The 21,290-nt window shown below is 36.5% G+C and overlaps 2 protein-coding genes across 2 annotated transcripts in view; both read right to left on the bottom strand.

Moving 5' to 3' along the window:
• Positions 1-21,290, bottom strand: part of LOC134840285 (T-complex protein 1 subunit gamma-like) — a 301,273-nt gene that overhangs the window by 159,692 nt on the left and 120,291 nt on the right. The gene's annotated exons all lie outside the window — the stretch shown is intronic.
• Positions 20-19,994, bottom strand: LOC134840195 (kinesin-like protein KIF9). Its single transcript, XM_063855912.1, has 6 exons — positions 18,708-19,994; positions 10,304-10,491; positions 9,497-9,972; positions 8,551-8,738; positions 7,519-8,338; positions 20-447 (listed from the first exon to the last, which is right to left on the bottom strand). The coding sequence occupies exons 1-6, from the start codon at positions 19,802-19,804 to the stop codon at positions 112-114; spliced, it is 3,105 nt and encodes a 1,034-aa protein (XP_063711982.1). The 5' UTR covers positions 19,805-19,994; the 3' UTR covers positions 20-111.

Raw genomic sequence — 21,290 nt, 5'->3', positions numbered from 1 at the left:
ACTTTCTCAAATTCAAATAAATAGTTTTATTTCTTACAAACTTATATTTTAAAGCTTTGGTTTTACAGAAGGCAAAAAAAACAACAAAAAGAACAATTTAATGTTTTATCATCACCTTGTTTCCGCTTTAAACCCTTCTAAGCTGCCATTGGTAAATGTGCCCAAATGATGTGTCGCTGGGCTACTCATGCGTTGAGGTTCGTCTCCGTTTTCTGACACGAACGAAGTCGTGGAATATTTTCCGATGTCGGGACTCGGCCGAAGTCGTATGGCTGCCGAGAGAGATGAAATTTCGGCTAGGCTGTCATTGTTGACTGTTGTGTGCTGTGAGAGGGTTGTACTTTTCTGGAGGGCTCTTAATCTGTTCATGATTATTTCCTGCTGGCTTTCGAGGTAGTTTGATTTTTCCTGGCGGTCATTTTCAGTCATTGCTTGAACTCCAATAGGCTAAACGCAACAAAACAATTCGTAATGTGAAAAATAAATCAAAACAACATAAATGATTCATCAAATTTTGTTTTGTTGCTTCATTTTTTGTTGTTTTTGAACGATCCCATTACGTTGCTGAGAACAAAACTTTGAAAGAAAGTTTCCCATTTAAATTCGAAAAAATAAGTATTCTGGTAGAAGTATATTAAGATGGGGTGATTCAATCACCTGACCACTATGTTGGGACACCCATTAAGTTTCCCATGTAAATTCGAAAAAATAAGTATTCTGGTAGAAGTATATTAAGATGGGGTGATTCAATCACCTGACCACTATGTTGGGACACCCATTAAGTTTCCCATATAAATTCGAAAAAATAAGTATTCTGGTAGAAGTATATTAAGATGGGGTGATTCAATCACCTGACCACTATGTTGGGACACCCATTAAGTTTCCCATGTAAATTCGAAAAAATAAGTATTCTGGTAGAAGTATATTAAGATGGGGTGATTCAATCACCTGACCACTATGTTGGGACACCCATTAAGTTTCCCATGTAAATTCGAAAAAATAAATATTCTGGTAGAAGTATATTAAGATGGGGTGATTCAATCACCTGACCACTATGTTGGGACACCCATTAAGTTTCCCATGTAAATTAGAAAAAATAAGTATTCTGGTAGAAGTATATTAAGATGGGGTGATTCAATCACCTGACCACTATGTTGGGACAGCCATTAAGTTTCCCATGTAAATTCGAAAAAATAAGTACTCTGGTAGAAGTATATTAAGATGGGGTGATTCAATCACCTGACCACTATGTTGGGACACCCATTAAGTTTCCCATGTAAATTCGAAAAAATAAGTATTCTGGTAGAAGTATATTAAGATGGGGTGATTCAATCACCTGACCACTATGTTGGGACACCCATTAAGTTTCCCATGTAAATTCGAAAAAATAAGTATTCTGATAGAAGTATATTAAGATGGGGTGATTCAATCACCTGACCACTATGTTGGGACACCCATTAAGTTTCCCATGTAAATTCAAAAAAATAAGTATTCTGGTAGAAGTATATTAAGATGGGGTGATTCAATCACCTGACCACTATGTTGGGACACCCATTAAGTTTCCCATTTAAATTCGAAAAAATAAGTATTCTGGTAGAAGTATATTAAGATGGGGTGATTCAATCACCTGACCACTATGTTGGGACACCCATTTTGGTCAACTTTCGCGGCGCAGAAAATTTTGACAAAATAGATCCCTTTCTCTCAGCTTCGTTAAGGACGACAGTAGAGGCTTAATTGTAATTGGGGCAAGGAAATGATTTCTAAATTTTTTCTGCCCCTTTACAAGTTTTGGTTAACTGAGTCGTTCTCGTCATTTTTTCTTTGTTCAAAAGAATTTGGCTAATTGTGGTCTAGATTTTGCAATATTTAATTTACCTTAATTGTTTTTGCGAGCCCGCTCGAAAGTAAATGTGACCTTTCTGAGGTGATTTTCAGTGCAATATCAAGTTCTTCTAATCTATATTGTAGTTCAGCGAATGCGGTATCAAGCTAAAGCTTTCAAAATATTTTTTCTCTCATTGCCAAAAAATTGATCTGATACAAGGGCGGATCTAGGATTTTCTCGAGGAGGGGGGCAGATTTTCAAAAAATGTTCCATATTTTGTGGGGCTTTTTTTCAAAGTCGACCAAATTGGTTTTCCGAGCTCGCCCAAACCACAAAAAAGTCCCTTTTTTGTCTAAAATTTCTGCGCCTCAGGCAAATTTTTGAAAAAACAAGCCAAAAGTTGTTTTTAGGCACTTTTTGATAAATTTTTACCAAAATATTCACGTTTTTCGGCGCGCGCTCCCCCTTAAAGTTAGTATATAATGGCGCCTAACGCACCTTTGTAAAATTTCAGGGTCCATCAGCCAAAAATGGATATATCAAAATAGTTTAAAGGTGGGAACCTTTGGGTCGGCAGGGGGTCGAATCCTTGATGGAAGAAAACGTCCGCCCCCCACCCCCCCCCTAAATCCGCCCCTGATCTCATGCAATCCATTTTGCGCTCTAAGGATAGGATGATAGACTAGGATGATATCCTTTAAAGCAATGCCTCATCGTCTGAAAAACTACCAGAAAACTTTAAAAGTTTTCAATCGCAAAAAAAGTCATAGCAGCTCAGTGTCTGTTTCTTGCACAGAAATCAGCTATTTGTAAGAAAATTTTTGTGGTTTTTGTGCATGTGTAGATCGGAGAGGCAAAACATAGCCTGCAAAAACATTTACTGGCTTCAATACTCTAAAGTTATTGTTGCAGTTCATAAAAACGGAAAAAAGTCCCCAACGTTCCCCTATTTTCAAATTTCATTTTCAAGAGTTTTTTATGTAATTTTTTCAGTTTTAAGCTGGAAAAATGCTAGACGAAACGCTGAAACTACATATTTAAGGTAAAAACTCATTTATACCTTATTATGCGCTTTTCGCTGTATACTCGCTTGCTTTACTTGTTCAATATTTGACGAAAAAGAAAAAACATGAGACCGCGTGCGTTTTCTCGACATAGATCAATTGTTCGAAAGTTTAAAAACTTTTCGAATCTGGACTGTAGATTTTTTAATATGATATATCGCTCGTTCTGTTTCGATGATTGTTTGTGGAAAATTGTTGAGTGAAAAAAAACTATGAAAACTTTTTAATAAATAAAACGGAACTGAAGACAAACTTCCTCTCCAATAGTTCGATAAAGAAAGCCAAAAATAAAAAAGCCTCAGCAGATTTGAAGGCCGCGTTGATCCGACCTCGTAAAAATCAGAATTTTTGAGGCTTAAGGTGATCAGATGCTTCGCGGTTTCAGGTACTTAAAATAAAAATAAAGCAAGGAAAGCCGGTTACTGTGCAAGTAGCACAGAATATTCCGACAATAACCTTAAAAAATACAAAAAAAAAGTTTTTTTTTTGCAAATTTGTGTCGTTTTATCTGCGTGGTGTGATAAAACAAAATAAAACCGAACAAAACAAAACTTAGGCTGATTTGACAGTCATATAAAACAGTCAAATGAATCGGAAAACAGTTTTTGAAGAAAAATTTAAAGAAAAACAAAACAAAATGTTTATAAAATTCAAAAAACATTTTTTAAAATTCTTCAAAAACTCCAAAAACGAATTTTAATGAAGTAAAGTTAAATTTTTGTGGCTTAAATTGGCTATTGTTATCTTGCACGCTCACCGTATGAGCTTGAAATTAGACCAGAAAAAAATAGAAACTGGTTTTTCTCTACATTGGATAGCATTTTTTCAAATTCCGATAATTACCTTTGGTACCTGATTTTAAGTGGACAGCAAAAAATTATCTTAAAAACACGATTACAAAATTCCTTCACATTTTTCAAATTGTCGGAACAAACAGGAAGTCTACATTATTTTTGTTTTTATTTGTGGCAATTATTTATTTTTATTTCATAGTCGTTTTCATTCATATGTGCAAAATTCAGCCTGGACTACGTTTTGTACAAAATGGCCGAAATTGTTTTTTTGAATACCCAAGCAATTTCATAGTCACTTTTGATCAATTATATAAGAAAGACTCAGCCTGGACCACGTTTTAGATTTAAAAAAAGCTTGCAATTTTTGCCGGCATTTTTTTTCTCGGAAATTGTTGGTTTGAGCATAGAATCGATTTTGGAACAAAACAAAAATAAATTCTTAGAATTGATCATTACGAGGCCAAACTGTGCCTTCTCTGCATTGTAAGCGGAATCCGCAACAGGCCAAAATCAGATTTGTTGCGGAATGCGCAACACTGCCATTTTTCTTTGATCTTCTATGCTGTTTTGGATTCCACAAACAAATACCTAAATCATTATACCGCTCAAAATCGCTCGAAAAATAGGCGAATTTGCGGAATCCGCAACTGTATTTGCGGAATCCAGAACAGTTTGTGGAATGCACAAACAAATGGTAAAACAATTGTATCGTTAAATTGAGCTGTTGCGGAATGCGCCACTGTAAGTGAAATCCGCAAATTGTAAAAGGAATCCGCAAATTGTAAGTGGAATCCGCATTTTGTTTGCGGATTCCCTTTACAAATATGTATGTGTAGTAGCCATTAAAATTATATCTTTTAAATACATGATTTGATTTCACTAGAATTGAAATTCACTAGAGTAGAAATTTACTAGAATAGACCAGTGTTTGGGATTAATTGAATCCCAATTACAGACCAGTATTTGGGATCGATGAAATCCCAAATACTGAACTAATTCGACCATTTGCTATGCGTTGGGTTTCTAATCACTCTCAACATAATGACTCCAAATAATGGATATATTCCATATTTATTCCACATTTTTCCAGTTTTTGGGATTCCATCAATCCCAAGTACTGACCAGTATTTGAGATCGATGGAATCCCAAATACTGAACTAACTTGACGATTCGCTATGCGTTGAGTTTCTAATCACTCTCAACTTAATGACTCCAAATAATGGATATATTCTATATTTATTCCACATTATTCCAGTTTTTGGGATTTCATCAATCCCAAGTACTGACCAGTATTTGGGATCGATGGAATCCCAAATACTGACCTCATTTGGCGATATGCTGTGTGTTGTGTTTCCATACACTCTCAACCCAATGACTACAATTACTGCATTTATTTGGCGTTATGCTTCCAAAATCAGTATTTGTCGATATGCTGTGTGTTCCATACACTCTCAACTCAATGACTCCAAATAATGAAATTGTTCGCTGTTGTGTTTCCAAAATACTTTCCAAAAAGATGACATTCACCGATTTAGGTATTCAATGTTTTAAAATTTGTTCGTGGATTCCACTGAAAATGGTTAAGTCTTTGCTTTTAAATTCCGCATTGCTAGAGATAAGAATTCCATTTCAGCTTTTAATTGTTCATATGCAAGTTCAGTATTGAACAAATTTCGGAATCCACTTACAATTTGCGGAATCCACTTACATTTGCGGATTCCGCATACATTTTGCGGAATCCACTTACAGATGCGTAATCCCGATTAACTAGCTATATTTGCTTGTTGCGGAATCCGCAACAAAACAAATGTGCCGACAAAATTTACGTTACACGTATATGTATATGGATTCCACTGAAATTTTGTTTGTGGAATCCACTTACATTTTGGAACATATTTTAAGACTTGTCTCTGGAATCCAGGAACGTACAGACACAAAATTGTGCTCCTATCCAGTGCACAGTTTGGCCTCGTAATGATCTTGCAACAAAAGTTTTCCATCTAGCCATGTAGAAAAATGCTTGTCGTACAGTTTTCTTATATAAAATTTCTATATGACAAGGGAGCAGTTTTTTCTATAAATTCAATGTATGGAATTGTATGATAAGCATCTTTGCTGTTTGAAATTGTTTAATGTGCACTTTTTGTCTTTTCCACGTAGTTCGTTTCGTTGCAAGCACCACAGTCTTATTTACGTGTACGTGAAAGGCATTTCACTTCTTAAGCTCTCATTATCTTGCAATGTAAAAGTATAGCCAATGTAAAATCACTTACGATTATCATAAGCTTTTAGTCTCTTATTGAATTAGTTAAGTTTTTAGTCTCTTATTGAAAATAAGTTCTCAAATGTGAGCTTGAAGAATGCTTCAATTTACTATAATATACCGCATTTTTTAAAAATATATTCATTTTGAATTTCATATATTCCGTTTTTTATGCAATAAGTTAATAAGTGAAGGCGTTTTTTGGCCTGATCAATATTAGTATAAGTTGGCGCCCAAGGCGCTTTTAGAAAAATTTTAGGGTTAGTCAGCCAAAAATGGATATCTCAATGTAGTACAAAGGGGGACCATTTAAGTCGGCAGGGCCTCCCCCCTCCCCTAAATCCGCCACTGAGTCTACACATATCTACTTTGAAGCCATAGAAATTGCAGGTTAGTCCGAACTAAAATTCAAGAAAAAAATTCAAAAAATTTTGTCGACCTTTTTTTAGGTCGTCCAAACTGATTTTCCGAGCTCTTCCAAGCACCAAAAAGTGCCTGTTTTGGCAAAAATTTCTGCGCCAAAATTTTGAAAAACCGGCCGTTTTTAGGCATTTTTTCGAAAATGTTTACTAAAAAATTGCGTTTTTTTTTGGCGCGCTGCCCCCTTAAGATTAGTTTCTCAAAAAAGTGCAAACAGGGGACCCTTTAGTTCGGCAGGGGGTCGAATCCCTGGGTAGAAGGCCGTCCGCCCTCCTCTCCCCCCCCCCCCCCCCTCTAAATCCTCCCCTGATTTGTATCGCAAGTGCTCATTGGCTTGCTAGTTGCCATATAAAAACAAATTAGTTGTCACAATTAAGATCACAGTAATTCAATTTTGTGAGTTCTTCCGTTAGAGTTTTTAATATTAATCAGTTCTCGGTAAAATTTGTTGAAAAATTTTACTTTTTAGTACAGTTAATTGAAGTTGAATGAAAATTTAAAAACTATAGTGCACTCGAATCTTTTCATTTTTCTGATTGAATTATTAAAAGTATCTAAGCACATTTTGATATTATCATTTTTTGTCTAAAGACAACTGAAGGAAACGCGTTTGCAGCTTTCAAGTTTGTTAGTTTTGTCCAGTAAATTTAAATCAACCCTTTCTGGATACCCAAGCCTAGCATTTTGAAGAATCTTTGACAAATCGTGAAGAAAAACCTTTGAAAACTTGGCAAGATCGTGACAAGAATCTTGATTATCGGTAAAGATCGTTAAGAAAATTCCAAGAATCTCGAAGACAAAAACAAAGGTCGGAAAGAACCTTTAAAATTTACTACGATTTTCAATTTTTTTAAACTCCGGGGGGGGGGGGGGGGGTTAAAACTTGTGAGCGCTTTAAAACAAGTTAAAAAAGATCTGACTTTTTCTTCGTTGTCTATTACGTAGTATTCTAAAAAAGCTGATTAAGTTTTTCTATAGGGACTGGGATATTTTTAACAAAACCGATGAAGGTTGGATGATACTTTTAGAGTTTGGATACTCACCGCTTTATTTATTTCTGAGCATGGTGCGGAGCAAATGTTTTTTAGTTTCCAGTTGATTTGAACTTGAATGCATTTTGTGTGATTAGAATATAGTTCTTTGACCTACCTCCTCGGGTGGTTGTTGTTTTGGTTTGTGTAAAACATCCAGCACATCTGAGTCTGAACTAGATGATACATTCATTGCATTAATATCTGAATCTCCTCTACCATTTACAGGCGCTACATCATAGTCGCTTCTCTTCAAAGTTCCAGAATCTTCTAGAACATTTTCATAAGTGTCGTCCAAATTTTCTACTTTGATCACATCGTTTGATTGCAATTCTGAAGTTCTGCGGGACTGAACGGGTTTTCTGCTTTGAATTCTATGAAGAAAGTTTTCACTTTCTTCTTGTTTCTTAAGTTCTCGCTTAAGCTGTTCTAGCTTTATTCTGGTTTGCTCTTCTTTAATCCACAGTTCTTGATCTTTTTGCTGAAGCTGCTGATTTGACAACTTTTTCGAACTATTTTGTAAACTCTCGTTCTCTATTTTAAGATGCTGTAAAACTGTATTACTTGCAATGCGAATATTTCCTATCGAAGAAATCGGTTGAACTGTACTTGGCGAAATTGGATTATCACTCGACAAACCAGAGTTCGGTCTATCACTTTGACCTTCAGTAACCTTTTTTCGACCTTTACTACTGCCATTCGACCCGATGACCTCGACCGGTTTGTCTTCTGATAAGTTGTGTCGACTATTTGAACGCGACTCTGTTTTGTCCTGGAGTGAACTGCGTTGAGATGACTGTTGGTGTTGATGAATGACGTCCATGTTTTGTTCTACTACTTGAATCTTCTGTTCTAATTTGTAGAGACGCTTCTTCAGTTGAAACTCGGCAAGTTTTTCTTGTTCGATGTCCTCCTCGTCCAGAGATGGGTCCCTGTTTCTAATGGAACCTTATTTTTGAAAAAATCCAGGAAACTTAGAAAAGTTTAAATGATCGATGAAGGTTATAAGTTGAATGACCACAATTAGATGAATACAGATTGCAGCATCAGAAGTTGTTTTAAAGCTACTTTTTCATTTATAATTGTTCAAACTAAAAAAAAGTCGAAACTTCTAATTATAATGAGTCAACCTGTTCAGAACATAGCTAACCTGTTGTGTTTCATCTGAAGTACGAATGCGTGTTGGTCTGCCATCTGCTCGGCTGTGATCTGTGCCTTGTGTCTCAGAGTGTAGAGTGCCAACTGCAGCTGCTGCGCCTTCAGAGCCGCCTCCTTACTCTTCACCTGCTCCTTCTTACTCCCCGCCTCCTTCTGACCTTTCTCAACTGCTTTGGACACCTAAGTTAACCAATTTACTGCTTTGGACACCTAAGTTAACCAATTTACTGCTAATAATGCAATCACCAAATGAGCTTAAGAAATTTTATTTTGTTATTTTCCAATTTCCCAATATAAAAATCTCTGTTAAGTTTATTTTCCAATTTCCCAATATAAAAATCTCTGTCAAGTGTTCACAATTTGCTATTATATAACAATGTGTAAATTGGTTTTATTTGCTCACCTTGGCTTATGTAAAACAAAATTCATTTCAGCAAAAATTCCTTTCAATTACATTCAAGAATAAAACATTTTAAAGATAGTTTTGGACTCTTTTCCAGTTTCCTCCTTTGGTTTTTCTGAATTTCATTACTTCAAAGTCTAGAAAAAATGACTTTTATTATTATAAACTTGTTGTGATCTTACATCAGGTTTTGCAATTATTGCAAAACATACTTAGTTAATTAACCGGTCACTCATATATGACCTTCATGAGCCATTCTCTCCGGCGGAGAGAATGATCTCTCATTGCTTTAATGTTTTAACTTATCGACTAATTCATCTTAATTCTTATTCTTTTTAATAGTTTTAACCTAGAATTAGCTACAACAAAGTAACATTTTATCAAAACTTCATTAAAACGTGTCAGGGTGAATAGGTGGTTAAATTTTTACAGCATTTTATACATGCAAAATGCCGTGTGAACAATTTTTGAACAGCTTTTTATTTAATTTTACGAGGGCGGTGGCAAACTGGAAAAGAGTTTCGATATTAAATACCTTTTGTATTTCGCGAATCGTTTTCTTGTCGTATGGCGATAAATAACCGTTCCGCTTTCCATTTCGAGTATAAATTGTCTCCAAATCTTTGAAACTGTCAATTTTCGAGTCACCATGAACTTCGCCATCATCATCTTCCTCAGCATCTTTATCTACTTCCTGAATCGAAAACGACTTCTCAGAATTTTGCATCATGAACGAATTCTCAAATGATTTGTTCATCTTGATTGAAGATTTTCTATGCGACGTTCTGTGACTGTGTTCTCGGAATGAAATGGCCGACTGTCGTGTTGAGCTGCGTCGTGTAGTCGGCGGCCGAGCTGAAGTCGGCCGAGCTGAAGTCGGCCGGGAGGTTCTGGAGCTTTCCATGACCGAGAAACTAGTGCACATGGACTTTAGTTGTCTGTTGTTGCACTTGTCGCAGTTGCTGACTTCAGAAGTGAGATAGTCTATTTGATCGTTGTGCATCTGTCGGACTAAATGTCAAACCGAAATTTTTTGAATAATTTGAAATACGCAGATTCAAAAATGTACGATATGTAAATGATTTCATTTCGAAAAGCATATGGCATTTCTTTGTAGACTGCATCAACAGTTCATAATCAAAATTCAAACTATAACAATTTGATTAATATTTTTTTGTTGATTCGAAGTTTTCTCAGAAGAAGTTTTGCGAAAAGCTTCGTCAATATTTAGGTTTTTAGTTATTGCCACAAACTGCAAACGGTTACTCAAAATTTAACCTTTTGAAATCATTTCACATTCATTTGGCGTTTTGTCTACCGAATGTTTGCAGATTTGACTTACTATACAACATGCTCTCCTGAAGTTCATTCCAAGTCTTCAGGTGATCTGGGAACAAGTTGTCCAGCCTGCCCTCTATGAACTCGTGACTCACTCTCCAACACATATCTTTGTCCTCTTCCGTCAGAGGAGGGTTCTTGCCCTCCAAAGACTGAATCTCTGCCTCCAACTCACTTATTCTCGACCTCAGTCTAAATAATTAAACACAAATCAGGCTTATACATCAATTGCATGGTTGTGTTTTCAATTGTACCATAGGTTTTCAAGGTTACTTAAAAAGTGTGTCTGCAATTTGAAAATCTGTATAATTTAGGCAACTCATCCCCCCATTTTACATAAGCATCGTTTTTGTAGTTTAGTGAGGGGTTTGACAAGGTTATACATGAAGAACAAATATGTTTCTTATAGCATGCCAAATTTTGTAACAATCGCACTATGTGAACAGAAAAATTACATAAAAATTGCAGGTACATGGAAAAAAAGAGTGGAAATTACTTTTCAAAGTTCGCAGATGGGGGAGTTGGGATAAGGAGAGTCCACGTGTTTGATAATATGTCAGTCAGTAGCAGGGGCGGATCTAGGATTTTTTCGAGGGGGGGGGGATCTAGGATTTTAGGTTGACCCCAAATTGGTTTTCCGAGCTTTGCAAAGCACTAAAAAGTCCTTATTTTGGCCAAAATTTCTAGGCGTTTTTAGGCTTGTTTTGGAAATTTTTTACTAACCCCCCCCCCCTAAATCCGCCCCTGTGCAGTAGTTTGGTAGCTAAAGTAGAGTATATGGGCCAGATGCGAAAGGGCCACATGGTCAAATCGATACCTAACTTAGTCGAGATATTTTTTAAAAGTAGGGTTTCGATCGTTAGATTACAACCCTGTTCTTTATGTAGTTAGTTAGTATGTATATTTAGTAAGCCTGTAATCCGACCAAGCCAGATTACCATTCCTTGGGTCTCAAAGTATCTTATTTCAACTTTTCCTCCGACCAGCGCGAACAGCGTGTCAGCGCGACTATATGAACAAATTATGACAACAGCTCTTACATACGAAGTGCCGTGTGAACAGTTTTTGAACTGCTTTATTTTGTGATTTTACAAGGGGGGTGGGAAACTGGAAAAGAGCCTTTACATCGTAAAATCACGCATTTAGCCATAATAACACGCACATTTAGCCATAATAACTAAGAAAATGGAAAAAAAAAATTTAAACGTGGGGAAAGGAGTGGAAAAAAGCCCATAAAAAACATTTTTGGTCTTCATAGTTAACCTTGTAAAACCACTCGTTACACTAAAAAACTGATGCTCGTGTGAGGTGCGGGAAGGGGTTGGATGAAAAAGAGCTCTAATTAGGAAATGACCAACATATTTTGTCTTCCTATCTGGTCTACGTATCCCTAACCTTGTAAGAGCCCAGTAAACTCGAGTTTCACGCTGGTCTGGCTAACATAATATTTTTCTAAAATCCTAATAGCCAGCCCGGGTTGGAGCCAGGCTTGACTATGTCAAAAACCATGTCAAAGACTTGCAGGGATTGCCCTTGACTTCCTGGATTTGTCAGTCTAAGAGTTCAGGCGCAGACTTCTTGATTTTTTTGGTCGATTTATAAATTCGAAAATAGTGTTTAAGCCTGCGCGAAACAAAGAAGAACCAAAAATTAAGACTCATATAAAAACGCACCCACAAGTCATTCGACAAACAAATCGCAAGAAAAATTGCAGTAGAAGATTCACTATTCAATATAAATTTCGCACAGATTTATGAACAAAAAATTTAACTTTTTCTGTAAATCAGAATTTTTGATATGATTTGCTGTCATATTTAGGCAATTTTTACCATAATAAAGCAAAAATAGTCGGTTAATAAAGCAAAAATAATAAAGCAAAAATAATAAAGCAAAAATAAAAAACAAAAAATGGAAAAATTGCAAAAAAAAAATAATTTCAATAATTTTATATATTTTTTTGGAAAATTTTTTTGAAAAAATTTTTCTTGCCAGAGAGGTGCCAAATTTAGCTTTAAGAACTAGTTTTCATTGAAATTAGCCTAAATGCCCATTTACCGAGTTATCCTTACTTTATTTGGCCTTAATTAGCCGAAAAACAAAAAATTTCAATCGGTCTTTGACACTGGGATTTTTTATGCGGAATTTTTCAATGTCGTTCGTATCATGGATAAAAAGATGTTATTATGGTATATCATTATGCTCAGAACTTTGATTATTTGGCTGACCTAAATTTGCTTGGAAAGTAAAAAAAAACGGTCGGAACAACAAAAACAAAAACTAATTACGGCTGCCGCAGAAAAGTGTAATTTTGATTTTTTAGTTTTTTTTTGTGTGAAAAATTGAATCTGGCTTACGTTATACTCAAAAATAATAAAACAGAAAAACAATAACCAAAAGAAACCGCGACGAAAACAAAATAACAAAACTTCAAAAAAAGTGCAAACTTAATGATGGTATTAGGCTTTTTCCTCGTTTTTCCCCCTAACCATCTCCCTCCAAAAAAAACAAAAGTTCTTCAAATTAGTATCGTTTTTTGTATGTGGTGTGATGTTAACATTATGCACATGCGTAAAACGTTCGTAAACTAGCCATAGTCGACAACAGTTGTCTTCAAAAAATTGAATAACAAACAAAAAATGAAGAAAAAAAATCCACAAAAATTTTAAAAAGTTTTTGGTTTTTTTGGACAATTTTGTAAAAAAAACCGTTCAAAAACTTTTTCTTGCCAGAGAAAGGCCAAATTTATTTCGAAACTGGTTTCCGTTGAAAAATGTAGGCTTTTCTAGTCTTAATGAACAATTTACCAAGTTATTTTCACTGTATGTGGTATAAATTAGCCGAAAAACCACAAATTTCAGACCGTTCTTTTCGAAACTGGTTTTTTTTTGAAATTTTGTGACGTCGTTGGAATCACGACGACAAAAAATTTTTAAATGATATATCATTATGCCCAATCCACTGATTATTTGTGGAACATAATTTTGCGCGTGAAAAATAAAATGTCCAGTTTCAATTTTTCACACAATTGAACAAAAAAAATGAACGTTTTGAGCTGGAGCCATAATTAGTTTTAGTTTCGTTGTTCCGACTATTGAAAATGGGAACGAATTTCGTATTCGACTGTGTTTTTCTTCCTACACAATTTTCAACCACATTGAAAAATTTTCAAAAAAAAATCCCAGTGTCGAGAAAATCCGGTTAGAAAATTTTAATTTTTCGTCTAATTTCGATCGAATAACTAAAGATAACTTGAAAAAAGTTCAATTATTTTTTCTATTTTTTGAACAATTTAACAAGTTATCTTTAGTTATTCGATCGAAATTAGACGAAAAATTAAAATTTTCTAATCGGATTTTCTCGACACTCGGAATTTTTTTTGAAAAATATTCAATGTGGTTGAAAATTGTGTAGGAAGAAAAACACAGTCGAATACGAAATTCGTCCCCATTTTCAATAGTCGGAACAACGAAAATAAAACTAATTATGGCTCCAGCACAAAACGTTCATTTTGTTTTTTGTTCAATTGTGTGAAAAATTGAAACTGGACAACTTCATACAACAAAATAATTTATTGTTCTATAGTTTCAACCTAGAAGCAACTTTGTGGCGACAAAAAAACTAAGGCTTTTTTCCAGTTCATCACCCCCCCTTTCAAACTACCGAGTTTTATGGCTCGCGCAGAAAACTGTTTTTTTTTGGTTATTTTGTGTAAAAAATAGCAAAAATTATATGAAAAAGTTATGATTTCTGGTAAAAGCAATTGATCTTCATTTCTACTCCTCCTCCCCCTCCGCCCCAAACAAAATATTACCTTCTTCAAATTAATGTAGTTTTTTAAACGCGTTGTGATACTAATACTATGCACACGCGTAAAAATTTAGTAAATTAGTCATAATCGATAAAAGTTGTCTTCAAGAAAAAGATAACAAACAAAAAATGAAAAAAAGACGTTAAATTGTTCAAAAAATAAAAAAATAATTGAACTTTTTTCGTTTTTTTTTTGCTTCTAGGTTGAAACAATAGAACAATGAATTACTTTGTTGTATGAAAATGTCCAGTTTCAATTTTTCACACAATTGAACAAAAAAAATGAACGTTTTGAGCTGGAGCCATAATTAGTTTTAGTTTCGTTGTTCCGACTATTGAAAATGGGAACGAATTTCGTATTCGACTGTGTTTTTCTTCCTACACAATTTTCAACCACATTGAAAAATTTTCAAAAAAAAATCCGAGTGTCGAGAAAATCCGGTTAGAAAATTTTAATTTTTCGTCTAATTTCGATCGAATAACTAAAGATAACTTGAAAAAAGTTCAATTATTTTTTCTATTTTTTGAACAATTTAACAAGTTATCTTTAGTTATTCGATCGAAATTAGACGAAAAATTAAAATTTTCTAATCGGATTTTCTCGACACTCGGAATTTTTTTTGAAAAATATTCAATGTGGTTGAAAATTGTGTAGGAAGAAAAACACAGTCGAATACGAAATTCGTCCCCATTTTCAATAGTCGGAACAACGAAAATAAAACTAATTATGGCTCCAGCACAAAACGTTCATTTTGTTTTTTGTTCAATTGTGTGAAAAATTGAAACTGGACAACTTCATACAACAAAATAATTTATTGTTCTATAGTTTCAACCTAGAAGCAACTTTGTGGCGACAAAAAAACTAAGGCTTTTTTCCAGTTCATCACCCCCCCTTTCAAACTACCGAGTTTTATGTTTGTTTTACGTGTTATTACGGCTAGATGCGTGATGTTACGCTGTAAATTATAAAGAACAAATCTTTTCAGAATTGTAGATTTGTTCACCACGCCAAATTTCATTGCATTGTGAAAACGTTAAGTAGACTTTTCAAAAATGGACTTGAAAGGGGGGAAACTGGAAAAAAGCCAAATTAACAACAAATTGGGCTCTTTTTTCTCTCCCCCCCCCCCACCTGCAAAATTTTACAAATGAAAAACTTGTTCAAATTATTCGATTATTATGAAAATTGGCAAAGGGACTAAAAAAAGCCAAGACAAACATATTAAGTCTTCATATTTAACCTTGTAAAACAACTCGTTACACCATATAATTGATGCTCGTGTGAGATGAGAGGAAAATGAAAAAGAGCCAAAAATTGTTACCACCCCCTTCCGCACACACACCTCGCACGAGCATCAATTTTGATGGTGTAACGCTTGGTTTTATAACCTTAAGTATGAAGACCAAAAATGTTTGCAATGGCCTAACCAGTTCGTATTTCAATTTTCATAACAATCGGATAATGCGAACTAGTTGCAGTTGGGGAGGACGAAAAAGAGCCTTGGAAGGGTAACTAAGATTTCTCCAGGTCTGAGCTCTTTTCGCCCACCTATTTCAAATTTTCGGTTTTCCTTTACGAGGCCAAACTGTGCACTGCATAGGCACACAATTTTGTGCCTGTATGTTCTTGAATTCCAGAGACAAATCTTTAAACATGTTCCAAAAAATAAGTGGATTCCATTTACAAAAGTTTCGTGGATTCCAAGTACAAATAGCTGTAACGTAAATTTTGTCGACACATTTGTTTTGTTGCGGATTCCACAACAAGCAAATATAGCTTGTTGTTCTATAGTCAGCAACTGTAAGTGAATTCCGCAAAATGTAAGTGGAACCCGCAAGTATAAGTGGAATCCGAAACAAAATGCGGATTCTTTTTACAATTTGCGGATTCGACTTACAATTTGCGGATTCCACTTACAATTTGCGGATTCCGCTTCTAGTTGCGGATTCCGCAACAGCTTAATGTAACTATAAACATGTCTTGTTATCTGTTTGTGGATTCCACAAACTGTTCTGGATTCCGCAAATACAGTTGCGGATCTCGTAATTTTGCCCATTTTGGAGCGATTTTGAGCGGTATAGTGTTTTAAGTATTTGTTTATGGAATCCAAAACAGCAAAGAAGATCAAAGAAAAGTAGCGATGTTGATTTTGGCTTGTTGCGGAAACCGTTTCGTCATAGTATCTAAATTCGATTCCAGTTCCAATTCTAGTTGTGCTATTTAATTAATTTATCTGTCTGGCGCTAACTAGTATTTAACCTTCGGAGATGTCTGTCACCTTCGGTTGACCGCCAATTTATTGTCTCCGACTAACTTTCCAACACACGGTTACTTATCTCACTGGATTAATTAAAACTATCGAAACCGTATTTCCACATGGCGCAGCCAACAGGCCAAAGTGGGGTGGAAAAACCCACTGGGGATTACATCGTTTTGGCCCTCGACGTTCGCAGAGCCACCAATGCTATGGGAGTTTTGGTTTAATCGTTTTCAATGGGGAATGATGGCCAAACATAGCCTAAATCCGAAGAACTTCTATTATGCCAGTACGTTAACCGCAGCGCAGGTTACGGCACTACCGGAGGAGGTAGACGGAAAAAATCGCCTGGCGTCGGAGCAAACGCTTATCTCGAACTTGTATTTGTGTCTGGGGGAGAAAAAACAGGATGAGCTACCTAAGAGGAGGCCACATCTAGATTTATCTACAACAAGGTACTCAAGGTTATTAGATACTATCGAAACGGAATTTAAGAAGGAACGTAAAGAAACTTATGAATCATTCCAATTATTGGCACGGAAACGACAAATAGAAGAATCCTTGGAGCAGTTCCACTCAGTGTTAAGCGGGCTGGCCGCCCGATGTAATTTTGGAACGTTGAAGACCAGAATTCTGCGGGATGTGTTCATTAAGAACATGAACAATAGAGAGGCCCAAAATGAGCTATGCCGTTCGACTAAGACACCTGAGGAGGTGTACCGTAGTGCAATTTCATACGAACGTGGATACAAGTATGTTAAATCATACGGATCGGCAACCGGGGGAGCAACAACTAGTGGCACCACCGGTGGAAATGGAGCGTTTCAGATCAAAACGGAACCGGTGGGAACAATCCGAGGAGGATACCGAAATAATAGACAGCGCAGCCTTGGATCGTTCAGAGGACGAACAGAGATGAGAGGAGGAGTTTCTAGAAGATGTTATCATTGTGACCAACCCAAGTTTACTCCGGAACACCTTACGAAATGTCCAGCCAAAAATGCGAAGTGTAATTTCTGCCGGAAGACGGGACATTACGAGAGAACTTGTCGAGAACTTGAACCGACAACTGGTGGGGGGGGGGGGGCAGATATTGAAGGGGAGAGACAAGGAACGTCTATTGGGGGACAGGACCAAGTACAAACCGAAACCATCACGATTCGACCAAGCAACTATGAGACGGCAACAGAGTATACGATGGCACGCGAAAAAGAGATCGAAGCTAACCGAAGGAAGGAAGATACCGAAGGAAATATACCACAGGAGGTGGAACGCGAAGCAGAACAAATTCCAGCAACCGGGGAAAAAAGCGTGGTCGAAAACAACGAATTGTTTCTTATTCAAGCCAAGATTCGGCGAGTTCATTTGACGAAACCAGTTCAAGACGGTCGGGCACAAAACGAACAGCAGTAACTAAGATTGGGGCAGTTATGATTGATACCATCCAAAAGGCGGATAAGTCAGGAGCAAAATGAAGAAAAAGAGTAAAAAAACGTGAGTAAAAAACTTACAAAAACAAACTTACAAAATTGTAGAACATGAGGAGGTCCAGGGAGAGGGCATGCCGTGCAGCGGCAAAAACTCAAAAGTTTATGTTTTAAAATGTTGTCGTAGTTGATTAACAAAACTCTAGTTCAAACTCGTTATTAACCTTATTGATTTATTGATAACAGCATTGCATTGGATACGTTACTTAAAGTCATCAATTTTTACAAGGAGGGAAAGGTCATAGTATCTAAATTAGTTCATGTTTCGATTCCAGTTCCATTTCTAGTTGTGCTATTTAATTAATTTATCTGTCTGGCGCTAACTAGTATTTAACCTTCGGAGTTGTCTGTCACCTTCGGTTGACCGCCAATTTATTGTCTCCGACTAACTTACTAACACACGGTTACTTATCTCACTGGATTAATTAAAACTATCGAAACGGTATTTCCACAGTTTACAATGCACAGAATGCACAGTTTGGCCTCGTAATGTCTTAGTTGTATTACGTGCTATTAAGGCTAAATGTGTGATGTTACGATGTAGGGTATGGAAAATAAATATGCTCACAATAATTAGTTTTGTCACTATGCAAAATTTCATTGCATTATGACTACGGAAAATACGTTTTTCAAAACTGAAATTCAAATCTGAGGGAAGTGGAAAGGAGTCCAGGCCTGTTTTTCCATGAGTTTTCATCTTAGACTTCGTGGCAGGGTTTCTGGATGGCCCCTGCCAGGAAGTCTAGGGTTACCCTGGACTCTGTAATTTCCTGGCAGCATACCCAAGATTTTTCCCTGGCTATGTAACCCGAGAGGGATGTAATGCATACCTCATTTTACTGTTTCTGTTTCTTACCTCTTAACTAACACCTTCTGGTCAACTTGGTCATTCCTCTTTGCAAAATTGGCAACCAATGCGACCCTCTGGGCAAACCTACATGTCGAAATTGATTCACCCAAATTACTCGTATCCAAGTGTAAATTTGCTATCATAGCTGTCACGCAATTACCTCCCAAACTGTCCCGAAGAATCATGGTTAATTGCGAGTTCCGATAAGGTATATGTAGTTTCCGAACGTGAGCTTTATCAGTGCCACAAAGTCTCTGTTCTAATTGAAGCGCCAAGATAACCTGTTCGAGATAATGCAATGATAAATTTATAGACTGAGCTTCTCTTAGAACTTTACCACTAGCTTTAGTTTTAGACACTCTTTCCGATCCTGCCAAATCTACAATGTGAAGTTTCGAAAAAGTTTTTGTTTCGGATGCAACTTTCTGTGTGGTCAAATATAACGAGAAAATACCATGTGAACGTGAAGATATCAAATTAGCCGATGTCTCTGCAACTTGTCGGTTAGCTACTGCGCGCGCAAACAACTGTTGGGCTATTTTCTCCGTCGGCGCGGCAATGCAGCTTAAGTTTTGAAAGAAGGAAACACCTCCGCCTCCCTCGCGAACAGCGATTCTTGGAAAAGTAGAGTGTCCGTTTTTGCCCACAACTGGGTTTAACAAGTCGTAAGCCGCTTCTTGGTAAATTTCAATGTAAGATAGCTGAATTTCAACATGCTCATCTTTTCGTTGTTGAAGACTTTCGTAAATGTAAGAAATTGATCGTTGTGTTATTCCCAGATGATTCAAGTCGCTTTTTCTGCCTTCAACCGTGTAGGATTTTCCCGAAGCAGTTTGGCCGTAAGCAAAAATAGTTGCGTTGAAACCCAAAATAAACTGCTGAAGCAACCCACTGTCGACTGAAACTTTCCTGAAAACATCTTCTTGGCCTGCACTTCGGTCGAAAACGTGTGAAAACTTGAAGTCGTATGTAATCGGGTGGTGTGTTGCGCCGGTAACCGAGAGCTCGTTAAACTGGGCAGTTAGGGTTTTCTCACCTACTATGAAAAATTCACTCGGCTGAATATCCGAACGAGGTCGGGCGAAAACTTTAATATGTGCCATTTTGAATCTCTAATTGTGTTCGGCTTTCGGTTTTTGACTTGTTTTCTGGCAGACTATTGTGCTTGTAAGCTACAGCAATGAATGCTGTTTTGACCGATGTTTGTGAATTTAAATTAGCATATTGTAATTTTCACAGTGTACTTTTTGCTGCTGATTGATATTACAATATGCATGCTTCGTTTGAGCTTTGACAAGGAGTGTACAATCTATGCAATGACTAATTTTTGGACCTGTTGACTTTTGATAACAAAAACAAAGATGTTGGTTTTTTAAAAGTTTAAAATTGCACGAGCTTATATTTGAATTACTAAAAATAAATTGGAAGGTGAAATTAAAAGAAGTTCAAAAAGTGAAAGTCTGTTTCTTTAAACCAGCTTGAACTTTTTCGGTTGTCAAAAAATGACATTGTAACGAAAAATGAGAAAAACAAGTAATTGACTGTGATAGATTTGAGTTTCAACTTTTTATTGAAAACACTTAAAAAGCTCAATCAGACTTCTACGAGAGGTAAAGAAGAATAACTGAAGATGATGAAAAAGCGGAGCTCGTCGCGAGAGCTCATCACCCCGGAGCAGTCGGCAATCAGGCGTCGCACGAGTGAGCAGCTGCTGACGAAGCGAGAGACCCAAACGAGCCTGGGCTCAGGACTGGGAGGCAAAACAACACAGTTATGATATCCTTTTCTACTACCGGCTCTTTTCCTCCCCCCCCCCTCATTTCAGTTTTAGTTTTAAAAAAATGCGTTTAGCCATAATCACATATAAAGCAACTATAAGAAAAATAAAAATTGTTAATGTGGGGGAAAGTGGAAAAGAGCCCTACCCCCTTCTATATTGCTGCAGATACTAGGCTCTTTTTGGCTCTTTTCCATTTCCCACATATTTCAAATTTTTCATGTTTTTCAATTTTATTTGGTGTTATTGTGGCTGAACGCGTGGTGTTACAAATTAAGAATGAAGAACAAATATGTTCACAATAGTTAGTTTGGCCACCATGCAATTTCATTACATGATGACAACGAAAAAATACTTTTCGAAAACCCAACACAGATGTAAGAGGAACGTGAAAAAGGGCCCTCTTTTTTGTTTCTTCCGTTTTTTTTTTGCATATTTTTTAAAGGGTAGTTTAAAGGGCTCTTATCCACTTCCTCCATTTTTTAGTTTCAATTTTCAAAAACTATTCGGCTCTTTTTTCCAGAATTGACTATTTTTGTGAAAAGAATTGTGATAAAATTGCCGTGCGATCAATTGTCGCTTTTTAAAAGAGCGACGAAGTGTCGCTTGCGATCAATATTCGCCTGCTACGAATTGTCGCCGTACCCATCTACGTGTACCCCTTTCCCCAACGTTCACACCCCTAAACACACTTCCAAACACCCCACTCCACACAACTTCCAACCTCCCAAACACACCCTAATGCCCCCAACCACCAAACATCATTCCAAACCCCTCCCCCATACACACCCTTCCATCCCCAACCCCCTCCT

The sequence above is a fragment of the Symsagittifera roscoffensis genome, chromosome 2 (assembly GCF_963678635.1).
Source record: "Symsagittifera roscoffensis chromosome 2, txSymRosc1.1, whole genome shotgun sequence".
In the NCBI taxonomy this organism is placed as follows: domain Eukaryota; kingdom Metazoa; phylum Xenacoelomorpha; order Acoela; family Convolutidae; genus Symsagittifera; species Symsagittifera roscoffensis.
Note: the sequence above shows the minus strand (reverse complement) of the source record. Positions and strands in the feature narration are given on the sequence as shown.